General features: G+C 32.5%; 1 protein-coding gene across 1 annotated transcript in view; it reads right to left on the bottom strand.

Moving 5' to 3' along the window:
* LOC141300371 (uncharacterized) overlaps positions 1 to 23,324 on the bottom strand; it is a 96,960-nt gene that overhangs the window by 21,057 nt on the left and 52,579 nt on the right. Inside the window, exons 6-11 of the mRNA XM_073830645.1 lie at positions 16,666 to 16,786; positions 14,375 to 14,596; positions 13,897 to 14,069; positions 10,788 to 11,801; positions 4,024 to 4,772; positions 993 to 1,250 (exon numbers count right to left, since the gene is read on the bottom strand). Coding sequence (XP_073686746.1) covers positions 993 to 1,250; positions 4,024 to 4,772; positions 10,788 to 11,801; positions 13,897 to 14,069; positions 14,375 to 14,596; positions 16,666 to 16,786 — 2,537 coding nt within the window. The remainder of the gene's footprint in view (positions 1 to 992; positions 1,251 to 4,023; positions 4,773 to 10,787; positions 11,802 to 13,896; positions 14,070 to 14,374; positions 14,597 to 16,665; positions 16,787 to 23,324) is intronic.

The raw sequence follows: 23,324 nt of genomic DNA, 5'->3' as shown, positions 1-23,324 counted from the left end.
TGTTCATACTTCTCAGTTGGCCAAGATTTCTAAAAATCCTTTCTTTGTATTGGTCTTAAGTAATATTCTAAATTTTCTGAGATACTGAATTGGGGTTTTTATTAGTTGTCAGTTATAATCATCGAAATTAAAAGAAATAAACACTTGAAATATATCAGTCTGTGTGGAATGAATGTATACATTATACAAGTTTCACTTCTTGAATGGAATTAGTGAAATAAATCAACTTTTGTATATACAGCACCTGTATATATATGCATTTTTAAATAAATCAATAGTTATATTTAGCAAGGATGCATTAAATTGATCAAAAGCGAGAGTTTTGACATTTATAATGTTACAAAAGATTTCTATTTCACATTTCACTATTTCACTTTCTGTGCATCCATATAATACATATAAAAGAGCTATTTTAAACTGTAACTAGATAAAAAAAAAAGGTGGCTTGAAAAAGCCTGACCAGAAAGTTTGAAAGAGTTTGTAAAAGTTTGAAAGGTTTTCAGTCTGAAATAGATCTAAGTTTAAAGCACTTTTAAAGTGTTACTTTGTTTTAAAATGTTACTAGCATGTTGTTAGCATGATTAACATGTAGCTAGCATGATTATCAAATGACTAGCATGTTCTAACATGATTAACATGTTACAGGAATTTAGTTAACATGCTTAGCAAGTTAGTTTGAATGAATTTAAATGGATTAGAAATAGTACACAGAAGGGATTTTGACAAACTTTCTCAAGCCACTTTTACTGATTTTACTGTATTTTCAAACCAATGAATGCATCCTTAGTGACCTCTTTTTATAACCGACCCGATCTTTTGCACCATAGAGTAGTTGAAACAACAGTTAAAACTACAAAACACCACAAGTTGATGTGGTCAAGCATGAACAGCACACAACAGAACATCCCATGAGCAGATGAGAGCCGCACTGAGCCTCTTTGACCTTTGGAGGGGGGTCAGACGTGGTCTTGAGCAGACGGATGGAGACTCACCTTGGGCTTGAGCTCTCTGGTTGCTGTGCTGGATGCAGCGGCGCTGCTGGTTGCGGTGGAGGGTCGTGTGGAAGCAGTGGCCGGCCGTTTGGTGGCGGCGGCCGGGGCGGGCGCTTTGGGCAGTGGGGTTTTTTTGCTGAGGGGGGCGGGCGCGCTGGCGGCTGAGGTAGGGGTGGGACGCTTGGGCGCGGCTGTAGCGGTGGAGGTGGAGCTCAGCCTGGGCTTGGCGGAGCTAGGTTTGGTTGCGCCGGCGACAGGCTGCACGGATGGACGGCAAACCCAATGGATGGATGGCAAATGGTGAACAAAAAATAGAATAAGGACAAATGATAACGGCAGCGATGTGAGCAGAGCAAGCTGATAAAAGCACAAGGTCAGAATACAATTTTCTGTTGTTAAATCTAGAGTAAACATTAAGTTTACTCTTTTATCTTGATGATCATGTAGGGATGGGAAGCGTGAAAAAAATTTCTAACTAAAGGACCTGAATGAAAATTGAAAAAGCTTAAACAAAATATTAATATTAGATAGGCTTGGCAACCAAGTTAAATAGGTTTAATTAATTAATTAATTAATTTACATACAAGCATTAAAATTACTAAGTGGATATAATTCAAAACTAAATCTGAACTAAAATTAAAACTGAAATAGATCAATAAATTAATGACAAAATTGTAAAAAGTAAAGTGAAAATACAAAAAATTGAAATAAATAAATACTAAAACCTTAATGAAACAAATTAAAACTGAAATAGATAAATAAATTAATATGACAAAATTATAAAAAGGTCAACTGAAAATACAAAAAACTGAAATAAATACTAAAAACTAAATCTGAACTAAAATTAAAACTGAAATAGATCAATAAATTAATGACAAAATTGTAAAAAGTAAAGTGAAAATACAAAAAAATTAAATAAATAAATACTAAAAACTAAATCTAAACTAAAATTAAAACTAAAATAGATCAATAAATAAATAAATGAGAAAAACTGAAAAAAAAGAAATAATTGAATAAATAAATGTGACATGAAATTATAAAAAAGGTATAGTACATGATATTATTAAATATTATCGTTACATAATGTTAATTAAAAAGTACTCAAATAATACTAAAATAGCAGTGCTTTGTTGTTGATTCTCAATCCCCAACCCTGTGGAAATAAATAAAAACTAAAACTGAGCTAGAACTAAAAATACATAAAGTTAAACTAAATAGTAATACCTAGGGAACAAATAAATAAAATAAATGAATGCACACATAAAAATGCCTAAAATTGAAACTAAAATAAAAAAAATATATAAATGCTAAAAATTATAAAATTACTACAAAATAGTAATAAAACCTAATAATGCTAAAATTACACTGCACTACACAAATAATACTAAAATAGCAGTGGTTTGTTTTTGATTCTCGATCACAAACCCTACAAAAATAATAACTGGAAATAAATAAAAAATCTGGACTGAAATTAAAACCGAAATAAAAATTTAAAATAAATATAGAAATTAATTAATTAAATTAAATCAATCAATCAAAAGCTATTATAGTACATGAACAATACTAAAATAACACTGCTTTGTTTTAGGTTCAGGATTCCCAACCCTACATAAGTGACAAATTATTTTCGGTATTTTTGGAAAAAATAACACATAATATTAATAAAAACTATAACAGTACACAAATAATAGTAAAATAGCAGTGCTTTGTTTTTGATTATTCTCAAGCACAAATAGAAATAAATAAATAACTAAAACTGATATAAAAATAAAATACTACAATAACACTGTTTTGTTTTAGGTTCTGGATTCCCAACTCTACATAAGTGGCAAACAAATTTGGTTTGGTTTTAGCATTAAAATGCTTTAAAAACAGAATCACGATGACAGGAATTTTTGCGCCACTAAAGGACCTGAATGAAAACTGAAAAAGCTTAAAGTCTAAATATTAGATTTAATTAATTTTGTGTTTAATTAATTAATTTAAATATAATAATTGAAACTGTAAATAACTAAAAATTAAACCTAAACTAAAATTAAAACTGAAACAAATAATTAAAAAAAAATTAAAAATAAATAAATATAAAAAGTGAAAAGTTAATTAAAATTAAATGAAAACTGAAAATATAAAAAATAAAAGCTAATACATGATATTAATAAAAACTAGAACAGTACACAAATAATAGTAAAATAGCAGTACTTTGTTTTTGATTATTCTCAAGCACAAATCCTACAATAATTAGAAATACATAAAAACTAAAACTGAAATAAAAATAAATTCTTATTAAATAGTAATAATAATAAAAATCAATCAATCAATCAATCAATCAATCAATCAATCAATCAAAATTCAAAATATATTAAAAAAAATTCAAAATATAAATACCAAAGGTAATATAAAACAGTAATAAAAGCTATTATAGTACATGAATAAAACCAAAATAACACTGCCTTGTTTTAGGTTCTCGTTTTTCAACCTTACATAAGCGATAAATGAATTTTGGTTTCGGTTTTATTAATATGCTTTTAAGAACAAAATCAATCACAGGAAGGATTTAGAAATTTCTGAGCCACTAAAGGAAAAACAAAAAATTGAACCTCAACCAAAATCAAAACTGAAAAAAAAAAATAAAAAAAATAAAAAAAAAAAAATAAATATAATAAGTGAAAAGTTAACTAAAATTAAACAAAAACTGAGAATCCATAAAATAAAAGCTTAAACATAATATTAATAAAAACTAGAACAGTACACAAATAATACTAAAATAGCAATTCTTTGTTTCTGATTCTCGATCACAGACCCTACACAAATAATAATTGGAAATAAAATAAAAAAATCTGGACTAAAACTGAAATAAAGATAAATTCAAACTAAATAGTAAAATTTAATTCCCAACCCTACATAAGCGATAAACAAATTTTGGTTTGGTTTGGGCATTAATATGCTTTAAGAACAAAATCAAACTCATTAGCAGAAGCAAAAGCAGGAAGCTCAATGGAGGACGAAGTGACAACACAAAGTTTTCACCAACCTTGGTCTTCTTCTCAGGACTAGTCAAGTCTTTTCCAGGTGCACCGTTGGTTACCGCAGGCTTGGCCGCTGAGGCTTTAGCAGCTGGTTTTTTGGCTTTCTCGTCCTTCTCAGCTTTGGCAGGTTTCTTGTCAGCTGGCTCAGTCTTTTCTGTTTTCTCTTCTACTTTGATCTTTTCCGTTTTGTCTTGTTCTGTCTTCTGTTCTGCTTTGTTCTCCTTTTCCACTTCCTTTACCTGTTCTTCTTTAACTTTCTCTACTTTCTGATCTGGTTTGTTCTCCTCCACTTTCACTTCCTCCTTTTTCTCCTCCACTTTCACTTCTTCCGTCTTCACCTCGACCTTCTCCACTGGCACCACCTTCTCCTTCTCCACCTTTGGAGAGGAATCAATCTTTTCTGTTGACTCTTTTTTGTCTGCTATCTTCTCAACCTTATCAGCCTTTTCAGTCTCATCTTTAGTTGTTTTCTCTACCTGTTCAATCTTCTCAACTTTCACTGGCGTTTCTACTTTGCGAACGATTTCATCCTTGTCTGTCTTCTCTGATTTAGCTACATCCACATCTTTGTTTTTGTCCAGGGCTTCTGTTTTCTCTCCTTTGGTTGTTTGTTTGTCTGTGTGGTCAGTTTTGTCTTTTTTCTCCACCGTTTCCATCTTTTGATCTTTGTCCGTCTTGCTGACAACATGAAAGTCATCAAACTTCTGGACATCGTCCATTTTGTTCACCTCTGGCTTGTTCTTCTCAGAGTTTCCTGGTAGAAAGGAACAGGTTAAACTCAGGTTAATCATGGTCAAAAAAGCTGTTTGTACAGACTGTTTCATTTGTTCAAAATCAATGACAAAAGACAAAACGGTTCAATAAACGTTCAAAACGAAAACTGATTTAATTCACATACACATTCTGCATTTTAATTAAAAAGAAAGAGTGTTGAGTGATACAAGAGACTAGCACCTATGTGGAAAATCAGTTTATTGGCACAACAACCTGGTATAATTCGACCAATCAGATTCGAGTATTCCAGAGAGCCGTGTGATAAATGAGAAATGGATGAGGAAGAATAAAGCGAAGAGCTGTTATGGGGCCGAAGAGACACTCGTCTTGAGTTTGGCCGGCGTCCATATGTAATATATCTTACAGGCATCTCTCTGGTCACTTCACGTTCAATGGCAGATTCATTACAAAGACTGTTCATCTCTTTGAAAAGCCTAGTATCCTTGAGTTGAAGGACAAAAGCTGAAGAGTTTCAGAAAAACCACAACTTAGATTTGTGCAAAGCCATTTACCTTAGTCATTAGATGCTATAATCTGCTAAAGAACATTAATGCGATGCTCATTCACTCGCGTAATTATGTCAGCCCGTTTTGTAATGAAAAGACTGTTTTCTAATCAAACTACAATTAGGATATGACGTGTGGTGACATCTAACATCTGACAAGTGCTACTAAATTCAACAGCAATAAATAGGTAACGCTTAATAATAACTACATTTGTCATAAGTAGTATGGATATATTTGTAGCAATAGCCAACAATGCATTGTATGGCTAAAAATGATCAATTTTCCTTCATGCCAAAAATCATTAGGATATCAATGAAAACATGTTGTAAATTTCCTACTGTCAATATATTAAAACTTATTTTCTGATTAGTAATATGCATTGCTAAGAACTTCTTTTGGACATCTTTAAAGGCGATTTTCTCAATATTTAGATTTTTTTGCACGCTCAGATTTCAGATATTCAAATAGTTGCATCTCGGCCAAATATTGTCTTATCTTAACAAACATACATCAATGGAAAACATATTTATTATGATGATATACAAATCTCAATTTCAAAATATAGCTTCAAGCAGAGATTATCGGGGTTCATATTGAAAGCACATATGAGAAAAGACATTATTTAGTAAGCATGTCTAAATCAATGATCTAAACAGCATTTTTGGGAAATCCACATAATTTACTATAGAAATATTATGTTTTTTAACAGTTATGACTGTTATAGTGCCAGCTGTGGTCCGATCCCTTTTAAACTTTGCATGCTTGTTAAGAATCACCTGTCACATGAGCTCAGCAGGATTTGTGAAGTTTTGAGTTTTTCTTTAAGCTTTATAGGATATTGGGTAAACTTGGACAGGCCCCTTTTCTAAACGACATTGTTATAGTTTCCCAAAGGGTACATTTCAGCCTTTATTTTTGATAAATACTGGCCTAGAGAGTCTAGAGGATTGTACTGCAGTGTTTTTTCCCCCAGATTGAGCGAAAAACCTAGGAGTAGTGAGCAAAGGTAGGTTTTTACTACATCATTTAACAAACGATTTGATTGTAAGCAGTGGTTCTAGAGTCAAAGTTGTCCCGAATAAGGAGTTCTATCGTATAATAGGAATTATTACCACGCAATGTACACTCATTGACGCCCTTGAAAAATACGATATCGCCACCCGCAGTGGCCGATTTCTTTCAACATTTCTCTGAGACCTTTGGGGCCATGAGTTGAGCAGGTTGAGTTGTGCGCTGTTTTTTTTTATGTGCAAATGTCCTTGTAGACACTTGTGCCACTTTGGTCCAAGACCATGCACACCAATTTTTGTATTAATAGGACAAATGGTTGCGCAGTTATAGCCATCTTTATTTTCTTCCCTCTTATAACGCCACCAAGTGGACAAGCTCTGCAATTTTTTTCCTGAGACCTTAAATTGGGCTCTTACAAAAGTGTTATGAGTTTGGTGGAGAAATCTCATTCTGTTCAGGAGTTGTAGGCATTTTACTAAAAGTGGCCCTGCCCCTTTCCAACATTTTTTGCAACCCTTTGTCGAAATTGTAACTTATTTTTTGATAATTATTGATATTCACTCCAGGGGATCTTTCTGGACTGGTTTGGTTCTGATCAGTTGAAAAACCTAGGACTACTTCGCAAAAGTAAATACCCAAAATACCAAAAAAGTTATGATCGATTTTGTACTTTTGATCGCTGTAGCGCCCCCGATAGGCCAAATGATGCGAGCCTTGGTCAAGTTGTCAGTGGTGTGAGTACTACCATCCCTCCAAGTTTCAAGTCTCTATGACTTACGGTTTTGTCTGCACAATCAGTTTTACGTGGAGACCGTGGATCCGTGAACATTCTAACAATTACTATATGGTTTCAACACTACGTGTTTGAACCCCTACAAATTTACCCTTATGACTGGTTTTGTGGTCCGGGATCACATTTACTAATGCATTATTAAAATTAAAACATGCATCTGATAATATTAATATTATTTAAAAAATTCATAAATGCTGTAACCAACATTGTTTACTGTTAGCTAATGTATAGTTGGGACTTTATTATAAAGTGTTACTGATAAATCTGTTTCCACAAACCCAACACAGAAATCTGGTTATAATAAACATTTCATTTCTCAGGAGAAATCAATAAGAAACTATTTTAGAAATAAGCCTATTTGCATATTTATTTCATTTTGCATTGGAGATCAAATCTAGTGAGCATTAAATAAAGAAAGAAAGAAAATCAGACTTGATATTCCAGCAGCATTTTTCTTTTGCACATGTAAGCTTCTTCCCAGCGTGCCGAAATACTGCATCTTGTATTAAAATGAATCTGTCACCACCACAGAGCGGTGCAAAGCAGAGCGTGGATTTCAGCTATTTGTAAGAAATATCTATGCACTAAACTCTTGCATTAAGCCGATTGATTTTCACATGGCTCAGGTGCATTTATAATAACAAAGACACCGGTTTCACAGTGACACATCAAAGCAGATGAGAATCTGCTGTGTTCGTGTCAGAAAGAAATGCAGTAAAGCCTGAGAGCAGAACAACACCTGCTCAAAATGAAGAAAATCAAAAACAGACAGATACTAGCCTGATGGTATGTACTTTGTGAAGGATTTCTCAAACAACCAAGTCCTTTGAAAAATCGAATTCTGCACGGAAACGTCTGGGATTGCAGATACTGCATTTTTCATCATTTGACACCAAATTCCTTTGTGCAATGCCTGGTCCCATTCATTATGAATTTAGACCATTTTTCGCCAACTTCCAGGATAATAGAACAATTGGCAGGTCAAGTACTGCAAGTCTTGTATATTCAATGTGATTTGTAATGCATGCAGATCACATGACTTTCAATAACGCCCACCTCCAGACACTCCCATTTTACTAAAAACCCCAAATTAATACATGAAACCACAATCCTCCTGCATTAATAACTCCAGTGAAATCCAGTGTGCAACAAGCACATCCATGACTCACTATCATTAGCACTAATCCACACTTTATATTATCTGCACCTGCTTTATCACTTATCAAAGACATTTCACCAGTGATTTCATCTTTTGTTTGTTAACCATCCAGAAGAAAACCGAGGGATTAAACTAGATTATTTACACACCCCTCCTGTGAATTTCTATTTAAACAAAACTCGTAAGCATTAACCTTTCGAGGGTGCAGCAGGAGATTTCTGTAGCTCTTCTCATCATTAAAAATGCGGTGCACATTGAGGAGAGTTTCTGACCTCGATTTACTGAGGGGCAGGTTTTACTCTAGGAAATCAGGACAGAAATTACATACGCTGTCCGCTGCCCGTCTGGAGCGGGTAATGAGCATGCGTTCGGCAGTGGTGTGATAGTGCCATACACACTGAATAGAGACACTACATGAATCAAAGACTTCTGCCACCGATACCCATCAGAAAGACGCCGCCTAGGACTCATGTCTCATCATACTGACTCAATAAACCATGCTTCCATGAAGAACCTTTAACATCAATGCACAACAGGTACTTAATATTGGAAAAAGGTTCCATTTTATTCCAAAGGAACCATTTTTTATTTGTGTCAAGGATGTTAAAGGTGCAACAGATGTCAATAAAGAACCCAAAATAGTTCTTTGATTGCATCACTGCAAAAAGCCTTTATTTATTTTTAAGAATGAAATGCATTGGCACCTGCTTTCTGGCATAAAAGCACATGTTTTTATGCCATGCTTGTCTCAATGTCTCATCATATTGACTCAAAGCCAATTTTACACACATATGTGACCCTGGACCACAATACACTTGAATAGCATGGGTATATTTGTGGCAATAGCCAAAAATATATTAAATCTAATTAATCATCCACAAAGATCATGTTCTATAAAGATACTTTGTAAATTTTCTACCGTAAATATTTCTAAACTTAATTTCTGATTAGTAATATGCATTGCAAAAACTTAATTTGGACAACTGTACTAAGGCGATTTCAAATTATTGTATCAATGCATAAAAGGTTCTTTATACTGGAAAATTGTTCAATTCCATTCATAAAACAATCTTTTTTAATGCATTTTAATAGTTCTTCATGGAACCATGGATGCCAATAAAGAACCATTATCTTTTAAGAGTGTAAGCTAAATAAATATCCACTAAAGTAACCCAAAATGGTTCTTTAATGGCATCACTGCAAAATGCCATTGAAAATGCATTGAAACATGCCTTCCAAACCTTAAAAATTAAGATTCCTTATGGGCATCAATGGTTCCATGTAAAATCTTTAATATTATTAATGCAAAACAGTTCTTTGTACTGGAAAAATGTTCAACTCCATTCCAAACCAACCATTTTTTTTTTTATATGCATGGGACCATGAATGCTGGTAAAGGACCATTATCTTTTAAAAGTGTAAAAATATAAATATCCACTAAAGTAACCCGAAATGGTTATTCTATGGCGTCACTGCAAAATCCCATTGGAAATGCATTGGAACATGCTTTCCAAACCTTAATTTCTTTGTTTCTAAGAACGATTATGCCATGCTTCTCTCAATGTCTCATCATATTAACTCGATTTTATACACCTATACACTCTTAAAAATAAAGGTTCCTCATTGGCAATGGTTACATGCTAAATTTTTTATATCAATGCAACAAAGTTCTTTGTACTGGAAAAAGGTTTAATTCCATTCCAAATCAACCATTTTTTTCCATGCATGGAACCAGGGGAGTTGCTAGACCTAAAACTCTACTGGGGCACAGGCCCCTATTACTCGTTAATTCAGTTGTTACATGTAGTTTAATGTCTTTATTTTGGGATTATCAACATAAATTATAACTCAAATTTTAGATTTTACTGGGGCACTGCATATATTTACTGGGGCACGTGCCCCGGTAAAAAGGGTCTAGCAACGCCCCTGCATGGAACCATGAATGCCAATTAAAAACAACATTATTTTTAAGAGTGTAAGAAAAACAAATATCCACTAAAGTAACCCGAAATGGTTCTTCTATGGCATCACTGCAACATCCCATTGGAAATGCATTGAAACATGCTTTCCAAACCTTTTTTTCTTTGTTTCTAAGAACGATTATGCCATGCTTCTCTCAATGTCTCATCATATTGACTCAATAAAGCTAATTTTATACACCTATACACTCTTAAAAATAAAGGTTCCTCATTGGCATCAATGGTTCCATGTAAAATCTTTAATATTAATGCAAAAAAGTTCAATTCCATTCCAAATCAACCTTTTCTTTTCATGCATGGAACCATGAATGCCGGTAAGAAGAAAAAAAGTCCACTAAATTAACCCAAAATGGTTATTCTATGGCATCACTGCAAAATCCCATTGGAAATGCATTGAAACATGTTTCCCACACACCTTAATTTCTTTGTTTCTAAAAACGACTGTGCCATGTTTCTCTCTAGATCACATTGCTCACCTCAGATTGCACCAATAAAGAGTCCATCTATGTCCTACCCCTCAAAACCGACTCGCTTTGCCATCACCTACCCTCAAATGCCTCTTCAATCGTGTCAATTTTGTCTCCAGGGTTGTTGCAAGTCCCATTAAGAGCACGTGTTGTCACCGGCACGGGTAGAACGACTCCTTGGTCCTTGTCAATGAACGGTCCCTCCAACAGGTCCTCAACTGGCGAGAGCGGAAAGCTGCTTTGGTCTTTGCGTGTAGGAAAAGGGGGGAAATGTAGTTCGATATCATTCCGCAGATCACTGCGAGTGGCTCCAGCCGAGAGAGTTGGCGGCGGGGTCGGAGGTTGATCGTCGGCTACCGTTAGAGAGCGCTTCATCGCTCCTGCATGCTGGCGACGAGGTCCTCCGATGGGCGAAGGCAACTTGTCAAGGACGCCACCGCCGGGATACTTATCCGGGAGCTCAAGACTGGCGGGTACAGAGAGATGCGAACACTCAGACATGGCTCGCCTCATCGCCTTCCTCTGTTGCTCGGCTCTTCCCATGAAACAAGGCTCAAGGTCTCCCTCTTCCTCGCTGTCATGAGACGACCCCTCAGCCTTCGGACGCTCATCTTTGCTTTCCAGGTAGCTGTCGTTGACTATGCCAATGACACAGTAGTTTGGAGGCGTGAGAGGCGACGGCGTGCTGGGACTCTTTTCCGGATGCAACGAGTACGAAGCCGGTTTCGAAGGTTCCAGTGGCGACAAAATCTCTTCGTGACCCGCAGGCGATTCGAGAAGCATCATACTATTGTTGTCCATTGTGCAAGTCGCAAATTTTCCAGGAGACGCAGCTGATGGAGACGAGGACGAGAGGCTTTCCGGACTGTCCCCGGTGCTGCCGAACGACATGCTTGTTGGGACGGCTCCTCGCCCGGGGACGTTGAGTTCAGAAGGAGACTCGTAAAAGCATAGCTTGTCTTCGTCCGTCATTCCCGTTGCCTGAAGTCCACTTCCGAAACTCGGTTGTCCCCTGAGGTCTCCGTGCTGCCAGTCCCACCCCGGATTGGTGGCGGATGTGGACATGGATGGGACTTTACATAGCTCACTATATTCTGAAAACGGAGATGCCGGTTGTTGGTTCGAGAGAGAGGACATGCTTCAGTTCCCCTGTCTCTGCACCTAGTTTGGCTGTCTTTGTGTCTTAAAATGTGAATGACTGTCTGACTCGTAACCTCACAATGTAACTGCAAAACGTAACCGCACAGCGTAACCTCCTCTGTTGCTTCTGCACACGAGGGCAGACTAAGCGGCACTGAGATCTGGCTGGAAGCGTCTCTCTTTCCCTCTCTCTTACTCTGTCAGCCAGCCTTTTGCCAAGGCAGGAATCACATGCTTTGCAATGCGGCTGTTCATTCGCTGCCCCCAAATCAGCTCCCTCCTTTCTTTTCTGCCTCTCTCGTTTTCTCCACGTTGTCCTCTCTGCATCCATCTTTTCTTCCTTCCTCTCTCAGATAGTGACACACTACTCTCATCCCTGAGGCTATATGCGTGCAAATAATGAGGAAGGGCTTAATGAGCATTCATTTGCACACGATTTCAGAGAGCGCATGCATCTATCATATATTTTTATGGAGGTCTTTTGGGTAACATGATCAGTCTGGAAATTTCCAGACATGCAGTCTGTGTCAGTTTTAGCTTATCAGAGGCACATGGATGATATTCCTAGACAATGAGTATATTTTATCTTTATCTGTTTACTGTGTTGAATTTAGACAGATGTTTTGGGGGTTTTTGTCATGTTTGAATCTGAATAAATGTTCATGTCTGTTCTTGCATTTTCTGCCACAGCAACATGTGTCTGAGCATGATTCAGAGTATAATAGCTCCTATGCAGAAACACAACATCATTCCTCACAGGAATAAATGTGTAAAAAAAAAAAAAAAAAAAAAAAAGTACTGGCTGCTGCACCATTTCCATCAAATCTCAAACACAACTTGATGTCAAATTTAAAATATTAAAAAAAAAAATATTACGGATTTTTAAATATTTTATTTATTTACTTTTCACAAAAAGTGACACAGGAAAAAATATGAATTAATGATGGAACAATGCTAGATATGCTATTATAATAAATTCATGAATAATAATAATTGTTATTTTTATTATGATTATTATTATTCATAATGCATTTTTTATTACAATAAAATAAATGCATAAAATAAATGCATATTTATTCTATTAAATGTATAAATTGACCAGTCGCAGTCATTTTGAACAGTAAGATTTGTAATGGTTCTTAAGAAATCTTTTCTGCTCGCAAGCCTGCATTTATTTGATCCAAAGTACATGAAAAATTTTGAATATATTTTAAAAAATGTAATTTATTCCTGTGAAAAATTACAGAGGAAGGCAAAACAAATTACATTTAAAAAAAAATATTCAAACAGAAAACAGTTATTTTGAATGGTAAAAATATTTTAAAATTACACAGTTTTGCTGTTCTTTGGATCAAATTAATGCAGGCTTGGTGAGCAGAAGAGACTTCTTTAAAAAACATTTAAAATCTTACTGTTCAAAAACTTTTGACTGGTAATTTTTAAATGTTCATAAATAAAAGGCTTAAAGCAATGTTCTAGAATCAAAACAAGTTTTTTAAATTTTTTTCAATTTTTGTAAAATAAAATTAAAAAAATATATATATATGTTTAAAAAATATGTTTAAAATAAAAGACTTAAAGCAATGTTCTGGAATCAAAACATTTTTTATTTCTTAAAATAAAATAAAATAAAATAAAATAAAATAAAATAAAATAAAATAAAATAAAATAAAATAAAATAAAATAAAATAAAATAAAATAAAATAAAATAAAATGCTTAAAGCAATGTTCTGGAAACAAACCTTTTTTTAAATTTCTTAAAATAAAATAAAATAAAATAAAATAAAATAAAATAAAAGGCTTTTTAAAAATGTTCTGGAATCAAAACAAATGTATGAGACTTTCACAGTTTGCCAGAAGTGAAACTATGTAAAATCCAGAACATTCCTCTAAAGTCTTCAAGAAGTGATGCAAACTCTTACGCTCTGGGCATTAAAAGACATCACTGTTCAACAAAGATGAAATGTGTGAACTCCTTGGCAAGTTTTATCATGAATATTTCATGCTCATCTAAAACACCAACAACATTAAGACGCTTTGTCAGCACACCTTCAGCACATGTGTTAATGCAAGAAGACAAAGTGTCCATCAGCATCAAGACGGTTGATGTAGCCATTACATAAGCGCCATCATTTCTGAGCCTAATTTCCTCCATCAGCAACTGTTGTTTGAGTACAACATACATCCCACCAGCCACGAGACGTGACCCCAGAATGAACCGCCTTACGCAAACACTCAAGATGACAATTATCAGATGATGATTTAGGATGAAGGTGTTTTCAAATCACATTCAAAAGCGAAAAACGATTCAACTTCTTGAAACTAAAAAACTCGCTTTCTCAACTTCCAATCCTCGTCCCATTTTCATCTCTTAATCTAATCATTGTGACTTTTTCACCAACTAAAATTTGTTGCAATGTTATGCTAGCCCTAGTAGACGCTGCTAAAAATGTTGTTCACTCAGACAGAGACTATTTTGGTCATGCATTTATCTCATTGACTCTAACGCAGTTCAGCAGTGCTTCACGTCTGTGTCCGTGAGCGTCTGTCCAGTGAACGCGTCAAATCAATCCCGTGTCCCCACGCGAGCGCTGTCCAGGCCATCGGGGACATGGACACTGTAGGGATGATCTCATCTGACCCCAGTCTGAGAGCCACCGGCCCCGTTACATAAGCAACACTGAAAGACGACGCCTGTCTGCTATTGAACTCACAATGAACCAGGAGGATACGCCACTGTGGGCTAAAACTGACATCAATAATGTATAGAAAGAACTTGTTATTTGCCTTAAAAAAAAAAAATAAATAAAAAATATTCTATTTTGAAAATATTTTTAGAAAAAAAAAATGGTTTTAAAATATAAAAGCGTTAAAAAAAATAATAAAATTTAAAAAAAGAAGAAATAAATACATAAAAAAATAAAATAAATATTCTATTTTTAAAATAATATATACATTTATATATTATATTAAATCAAATATTTCATGTAATTTTGCTACTGTGCTGTTTATTTGACAGTATACATGATGCACTGCAGGTTAATAATAATAATAATAATAATAATAATAAAGAAAAATAAATAAATAAAATAAAATATAAATGTAAAAACTGTAAAAACAAATAAAAATTAAAATAAATAAATAAATATTCTATTTTTAAAATAATACATTTATATATTAAACAAAAGCAAATATTTCATGTAAAGTAATTTTACTATTGTGCTTTTTATTTGACGTTTTATTTGCAAGATGATGATGATAATAATAATAAAAACGTAAAAAATGAATAAGTAAATATAAATGTAAAAATGTCAAATAAAATAAAAAAATAAAATATATATATTTTTAAATTAAATATTACAAATAAATATTATTTAAAAATTATATGAATTTATTTGATAATAGTTTAATTAACAAACCAACTATATTTATTTATTTAATATAAATCAAATCTGTTTCGACTGTTTGTTGCCTGAACAAAAATAAAATCTAAACAGATTTGAGTTAAATGTATTAATAAATAAATAAATAAATAAATATTACAAAATTATATTCATTTACTTGATATTTATGTAATGAACAAACCAAATTTCTTTCTTTCTTACAAATCAAATTTGTTTAGGTTTTTTTTTTTGTCTGAACAAAAATAAAATCGAAATACATTTGAATTTTATGTATTAGATAAATAAAAAAATGCATACATAAATAATAAAATGATATTTATTTAATGAATAAACCAAATTTCTTTTGTTTAGATTTTCTGAACAAAAATAAAATCGAAAGAGATTTAAATGTATTAAATAAATAAATAAATAAATAAATAAATATTGTTACAAAATTATATTAATTTATAATTTATTTAATTAACAAACCAAATGTATTTAGTTATTCATTTATTTAACACAAATCAAACTGTTTAGATTGTTTGTTGTCTGATCAAAAATAAAATCTAAACAGATTTGAGTTAAATATTTAATAATATTAAATAACAACAAAAAAAAATATTACAAAATTATATTAATTTATATTTATTTAATGAACAAATCAAACACATTTAATTATTTACTATAAATCAAATCTGCTTAGATTTTGTTGCCCGAACAAAAATAAAATCTAAACAGATTTATGTTGAATGTGTAAATAAATATACAAAAATAAATAAATAAATAATTTAAAGACATATCCTGCCAGTTTGAACAAACCAAATTTATTTATTCATTTATTTCTAACGTTTTTAACATAAGCGAAAGCTGTTTAGCAGCTCAGAGGGATTGACAAAACAGAGAAAAACTTAAATATAAAAAGACAAACAGATCTGAGTTGGACGTCATTAAAAAAAGTTGCCTGTTTGAACAAAGCCATTGAATATAAATGAGGGTCAGCAGCGTCCAGCGCCAACATACAGCCTGACCTACATGTATATACAGTCTCTTGGCCGACCTACATGTTGGTTTATGTAGCATAAGGCTCGAAGCGACTTACATACTGATGAAAAACACCACTACATAGATTCAAACAGACAGCTCAATCACAAATAACCACAGCCTTGAGTTTGCTGAAGCATGCAGACTTTAATTACACTACACAACTCTCTCCTAGTAGTGATGTTAGGAATGAGATCCCAAAGCAGCAGAAGCAAAGATATAAAAAGAGCTGGAGACGAATCACAATCTCAGGTGGAGTTTTAGTGCAGCGGCTAAAGGCATTTATCAATGTCACAGGAGAAACACACAGGTGGTCGAAACGAGATGAAGTCGGGAAACTGCGAGAACATAAAGCCAACAAGCGTCTACCAGGATGCTATTTTTAGAGCATCACCCCTCCTCCTGAGAGCCAACATTGTTTCCTTGGTAGCCCTGCTTCCTTAGGTCTCCCGAGCAACTGCCTCCCGTTGCCATGGCAACAGCAGCCTCGTCAACGCCAGCGGCGTCCAAAAATACTGCACGAGCGAGTAAGGGTCGAGTAATGTTGAGTGGGATCATGGGAATTAGGGGAAAAGTCAGATGACCAGTGATATTACACACCATTAGACTTTCAAAAGAAGTGTCCAAAAGTGATTTTATGTCCATAGAAAGCACATTAAATGTAAGTAAAGAGTCTACTTTTAAGTTTTCAAATAAGTTTTGAGAATAAATTTCAAAATTTGGTTGAAATAATGATTGTCCTTCAATGTATCAATATTTATGTCAAAATTCTGACTTGTACATATTAAAATATATATAAAAGAATAAGGGAGCATTTTAAATTTAGTTGTTTTAAATGAGTTAAAAATGATGGCTAAACCTAGGATAGTGGCAATTTTTAAAAATGTAGATTGTAGATGTAAAGTAATTCGTCTTTTTAGGTCATAAATTGATTTTTGTTGTAAATATACCTGATTTTTACACTGAATGACATTTTAGTGGGTGTCTTCTGTAAATTAGGGAAAATGTATGATGTGTATTTTTTTGCTCTGAAAAACAAAAACTAAAATGCAATTTATTTATATTTTTTTGTATATTTATTATTTGTTTTTAATTAAGTTTTAGTTATTTTATATCGTTTTATTTTTTTGGAACTTCAACTTAAACTAAAAATGCTAAATGTTTCTAGAATCAATACTGATATATTTTTTGTAATTAGGTTTTATTTGTACCTTTTGCTTTCTTTTTAATTTTAGTTAAAATTTTTTAGCATGATGTATTTTTTTGTAACTTATGAGATTTTATTGTGCATTTTGTATTCATTTATTTATTATTTGTTTTTAATCAAGATTTAGTTTTAATTTCTATTGTTTAGTTAACTTTTTGGAAGTTTGGAGTTCTTTTTAAATTTTTTATCTTTTTTAATGTAATTATTTTTTATTATTATTTTTTGGAACTGTAACTTAAAACAAAAGTATAAAATGTTTTTTATTTTTTATTTTTATTTTTTTAGTTTTTGTAATTAGGTAATTAAAAAATTACACGTTACAAATCGTTGCAAAGCAGCTGTACAAAAATGCAGGTTACTACAATATATTTAGTAGCTTACTAGTGACGACTATTATCATTTTTTTAATTAAGTTTATACATTTTTCTTATTTTTAAAACTTTAACTTAAAACAAAAATGTAAAATGTTTGTAGAATTGATGATATACTGATATATTTTTTGTAATTATATTTTATTTTTATATTTCAGCAAAATATTTAGCTAAAGATTTTGTATTTATGTTTTTTTTTAATAGTTCTAAATAGTTTTTTAAAATTAGTTTCAGCTTTGCTTTTACTACAACTTAAACCAGAAAAATTTAAAATACTGATATACTATTATATTTATTGATAATATTTTAGTTTTCATTTCAATTTGGGTAAAAACTCATTTTGTCAAAAGTCAAATGTCTACAAAAATTGTATTACACTGTATTTCCTTTGTAAAAATAAGAACTTTAATTAAAGATTTTTTTTTTTTTTTGCAATAATAACCCTGCAATAACAGCCCAAACCCAACTTTATTCCAGTTGTAAACTCCTACTTAGTAAATCTCTATCACTAAAAATGGAAGAACTTTGACAGCTACCTAATCTACTAGCGCTGCGCCAAACGCACCATTCCCTGAGTTTGAGACATAAACAGGCTGATTTGGTTCAGCTGGATGAGTTCTGTCACCAATCTTTAATGCAGTCAAGCAAACACACATCCAGGAGAGCTGCTCTTTCTCTGTCAGTGCCAGCCATGATGAAGTAAACTGCTCTCTGGCTAAAAATAACCCATGGGTGACGTTCAATAGTTTGTCTGAAGGGGAGACAGATCAATTCAATCGCAGTCTTTTACACAACATTTTTCAGCATCAGCCGAAGCATCACTCAACCTGTGCTGTCCAGTCGCTCAAAGCTGCTATTTATATCCTGAATACAAACTCCAGCAAACGTCCAGTCATTCTGACGACTGAAAGTAAACCAAACACTATGAAGATCTAAAATGTAGTGTGCTGTGTAACTAGAAACCATTTAAATGCACATTACTGCTCTTAAGAGAAGAAGTTTGGACTCACCAGGACTATAATAATTGGATTAAAAAATACAGTAAAAGGACAAAAATTTTGAAATATTTTTGCAACTCAGAATAGCTGTTTTCTATGTGAACATCTGTTAAAATGCAATTTATTCCTGCAATCAAAAATGCATTTTACTCCAGTCTTCAGTCACATGATACTCGTACAGCCTACTAATTTAAAATGCTTATTTAAGTAGTGTTTTTTTAATATCCATGCTGCTAATATTTCAAAATATCTTGAAAAAAACTTTAAATGTCTTTAAAGCAATACATCTGGTCAATATCTTAGAAAAGATTTAGTTTAAAGACTTCTTTTGACTAAAGAAAACACTGAAATAATTTGATTTACAATACAGTAAAAACTATAATAATTGGATTAAAAATACAGTAAAAGCACAATATTTTTGCAATTCAAAATAACTGTTTTCTATGTGAATATCTGTTAAAATGTAATTTATTCTCATGATCAAACCTGAATTTTTCAGCATCATTACTTCAGTCTTCAGTGTCACATGATTCTACCGAAATCATTCTAATATGCTAATTTGCTGCTCAAGAAAGATTTATGATTATTAACTATGTTGAAAACATTTGTGGTGATTCATATTTTCTATATATTTATAAAAAAAAAACCCAGAATAACGAAATACCATATAGGAGGCAACCACAATTAACCACAATTTTAAATTTAAGCCAAAAATCTTCCTTTGATATTTAACTAAATAAAAATTAGACATTTTGTGATAATTATTGATATCGAGTCATATGAAAACAAAAAAAGTGTGAAAATTTTATGTCCATATCGCCCAGACCCCTAATACATACAGAGATTCATTACTGTTCAAAAGCTTAGAATCAAATTCTCACCAAGGCTACATTTGTTTAATCAAAAATACAGAAAAAAATTAAAATATTATTACAATTTAAAATAACAGTTTTCAAAGTGAACATATTATAAAATGGAATTTATTCCCATGATCAAAGCTGAATTTTCAGCATCATTACTTTAGTCTTCAGTGTCACATGATCCTTCAGAAATCATTCTAATATGCTGATTTGCTGCTCAAGAAACATTTATGATTATTATCAACGTTGAAAACATTTATGCTGATTCATATTTTTGTGGAAACCGATACATTTTATGTTTCAGGATTCTTTAATGAACAGAAACCTGAAAAAAAGAACAGTATTTATTTAAAATAGAAATCTTTACTGTCACTTTTGCTCAACTGAATGTGTCCATGCTGAATAAACGTATTAATTTCTTTAAAAAAAAGGTCAAATTTAGATATATACAATCCCAGAATGCATTGCAATAAACATTCAAAGACCTCGGAAACAGAAATACTGATTATAAAAACTTAAAATGCATTCAACACCAAAAACATAATATGGTTATTTGTCTTTAAATCCCATTAGATTTCTGATTAGGTGTAAAGTCAGAGTGCAGGCTGCATCGATGAGCAGACGGTAATTATTCTGTTGATCGCAGTCTGTTCGCTATTCTCCTACCACCTACCGAAACTACAGCAACTGTTGTGGAGCCTTATTTACATATCTGCATAATTAACATACATACACTTAGAAGAATATTATCAGTGATGTTTGTCTTCTGACAAAAAGACTAAGTCACATGGCAGCCGCACTCATGGCCACTTTCTCAGCATCTGTCCTTGTTACCATGGCAACATCAGCTGCTTATCAGTCGCCGTGGCAACGAGACATGCTCCACGCCCTCCCTGGAGGCAGACTGTGTTTACAACAGTCGATGTGTTGACCTTTACGGCTCCATCGTTCTGCCGCTCTCAAACGCAATGATTATCACAACCTTTGACCGCACGACTCCATCTGAATTCAGCGACGCACTAACGCAGATCAACAACTGGGTAATTGTTATTTCGGAGTGCTAAAATAAGTGATGCACTGTCAAGAATGTAAGAGCATTTATTCAGCAAGGATGCATTAAATTGATCAAAAGTGACAGTAAAGACATTTCTAATGTTGAAAAATAGTTCCATTTCAAATACATGCTTTTCTTTTGAGCATCCTATTCATCTGTGAACCCTAAAACATAAAATGCATCATGGTTTCTACAAAAATATTGGGCAGCACAACTGTTCTCAACATTGATAATGATGTAATGATAGTATTTAGTACTCGTTATTTCACTAAAAATAACTAAAATAAATTAAAATGAGAAATGTTGCTTTTAGAATCAGATATACTCTGATATTTTTGCTAATATTTCTAATTAGATTTTATTTTTTATATTTTTTTGTTTTCTTTTAAATTTTAGTTCACGTTTTAGCATGGTGTGTGGGCTTTTTTATGTTTTTAATACATTGATGTATTTATTTATTTATTTATTATTTATTTGTTTTTATTTACGTTTTAATATAGATAATATATCAAGTTTTAATATATATATACAAAAATGTAAAATGTTCCTAGAATCAATGATATACTGACATATTTTTTTGTAATTAGGTTTTATTTTTACATTTTATGTTCTCTTTTTCATTTTAGTTCAAGTTTTAGCATGTTTGTTGTGTGTTTTTTAATGTATGGGTTTTTTATACATGTAGTTTTTTATTTATTACTATTATTTGTTTTTAATTAAGTTTTAGTTTATATCATTTTGGTTATTTTTTTGGAACGTGAACTTTATTTTTTATTTGTTTGTTTTTAATATACACACACACACACACACACACACACACACATTTATATCAACTTAAAACAAAAATGTAAAATGTTTCTAGAATCAATAATTTGTAGAAATCAATACTATACTGATACATTTTTGTAATTAGATTTTATTTGCACATTTTATGTTTTCTTTTTATTTCTTTGTTCAAATTTTAGCATGTATTTTTTTTATTAATAAATAAATCGTCACATCGCTAAATCTAATGACACCATCTTACAAACAACTACTGCTCAAAAATGGGGAGTCATTAAGAATAAATCACTGCTTTTATTTAGAAAGGATGCATTAAACTAATCAAAAGTGACAGCAAAGGCATTTATAATGTTGCAAAAGATTTTGTTGTAGCTTATTTGAAATGCATGACCGTTTCCACAAAAACATTGGTCAGCAAAACTGTTTTGAGCATTAATAATAATTACGATAATAATCAGAAATGTTTCTTGAGCAGCAAATCAGTAGATTAGAATTATTTTTTTTTATCAGCAAGGATCATGTGACACTGAAGACTATAGTAATGATGCTGAAAATACAGCTTTGATCACAAGAATAAAATACATTTGATTATAACATTTACATTAAAAACAGTTATTTTAAATTGTAATAATATTTCACATTTTTTACTGTACTTTGCTCAAATAAATGCAGAATTGGTGAGCAAAAACCAAGCTGCATTCAAACTGAATTTTGGAAGTTCAAATCTGCAGGTACCATAGAGGTCCACTATATGGAGAACATTCCTGAAACATTCCTGAAAAATAATTTGAACTTTGAACATTTTGGATGACAAATGTACTCATTATCTGTAAATTTTTGTTCTGGAAGTGAACAGTAATTAATCTGTATATGCACATCAATTAATTCAATTTCAGCTTCTGGTTCAAGTAGCCAAGTGTCATTATCTAAAAATCATCTAGTGCTCCATCATAGATTTTTCCTGATTTGTAGGAGTCTGTGGTGAAGGACAGAATGTTTTTGACTGCAATCACAAACACTGCATCACAACACCACAAAAAAAGGCATGTACTGGAGTCCCGGGAGCTTTCGTGTTGCATCGCTGTCAAACCTCGACTTGGAGGGTGTTTTGTTGGGTTGAATGTTGCCAAGAGGCTGTTGGCCCTGTACGCCCGCATTTCCCTGTCTTCACCCTGTGAAGGATCTCAGCAGGGTTTACTTATGTAAGAGCCTTCCTGTCCAATCCTGCGCTGACACTCACAACCTCAAGAAACCTCTGGCCTCTAAAAATACACCTCACATCTGTTTCCGAACACTAGCAAATCTAATGACCTGTTTTAGTCTTTTTACTAGAGGGGTGTTATATGACGCATGTCAAAAATATAGAAAAAAAGGTATATAGAGTGCAGCCAGATTTTAAAAGTTAGTTCACCCAAATATGAAAATAAGCCCATTATTTACTCAGCCTCCAGGCATCCTAGGTGTATATGACTTCCTTCTTTTTGACAATATAAAAAATTATCCTGCCATTTCCAAACTTTAGAATTGCATGGGTGGGTGTTTCTCTTCATCTTCATATTTTAAGAATAAATTTGAATAAAACACAGAATTTGACAACAAAAACATATTTTGAGAAAAAAAAAAAAAACATTTCATAAGGCCCTAAATATGTAATTTTTGTTCAACTTAATAAACTGACATGAAATTGTATAAGTTTCATGATTTAAATTTATTAGACATGCTCTTTGATTAATACTATTTAATTTGACCATTAAAAAGGAGTCGAGAAAAATTTAAACGG

Source organism: Garra rufa, chromosome 24, assembly GCF_049309525.1.
Source record: "Garra rufa chromosome 24, GarRuf1.0, whole genome shotgun sequence".
NCBI classification, from domain to species: domain Eukaryota; kingdom Metazoa; phylum Chordata; class Actinopteri; order Cypriniformes; family Cyprinidae; genus Garra; species Garra rufa.
This window is presented reverse-complemented; position numbering and strand designations above follow the sequence as displayed.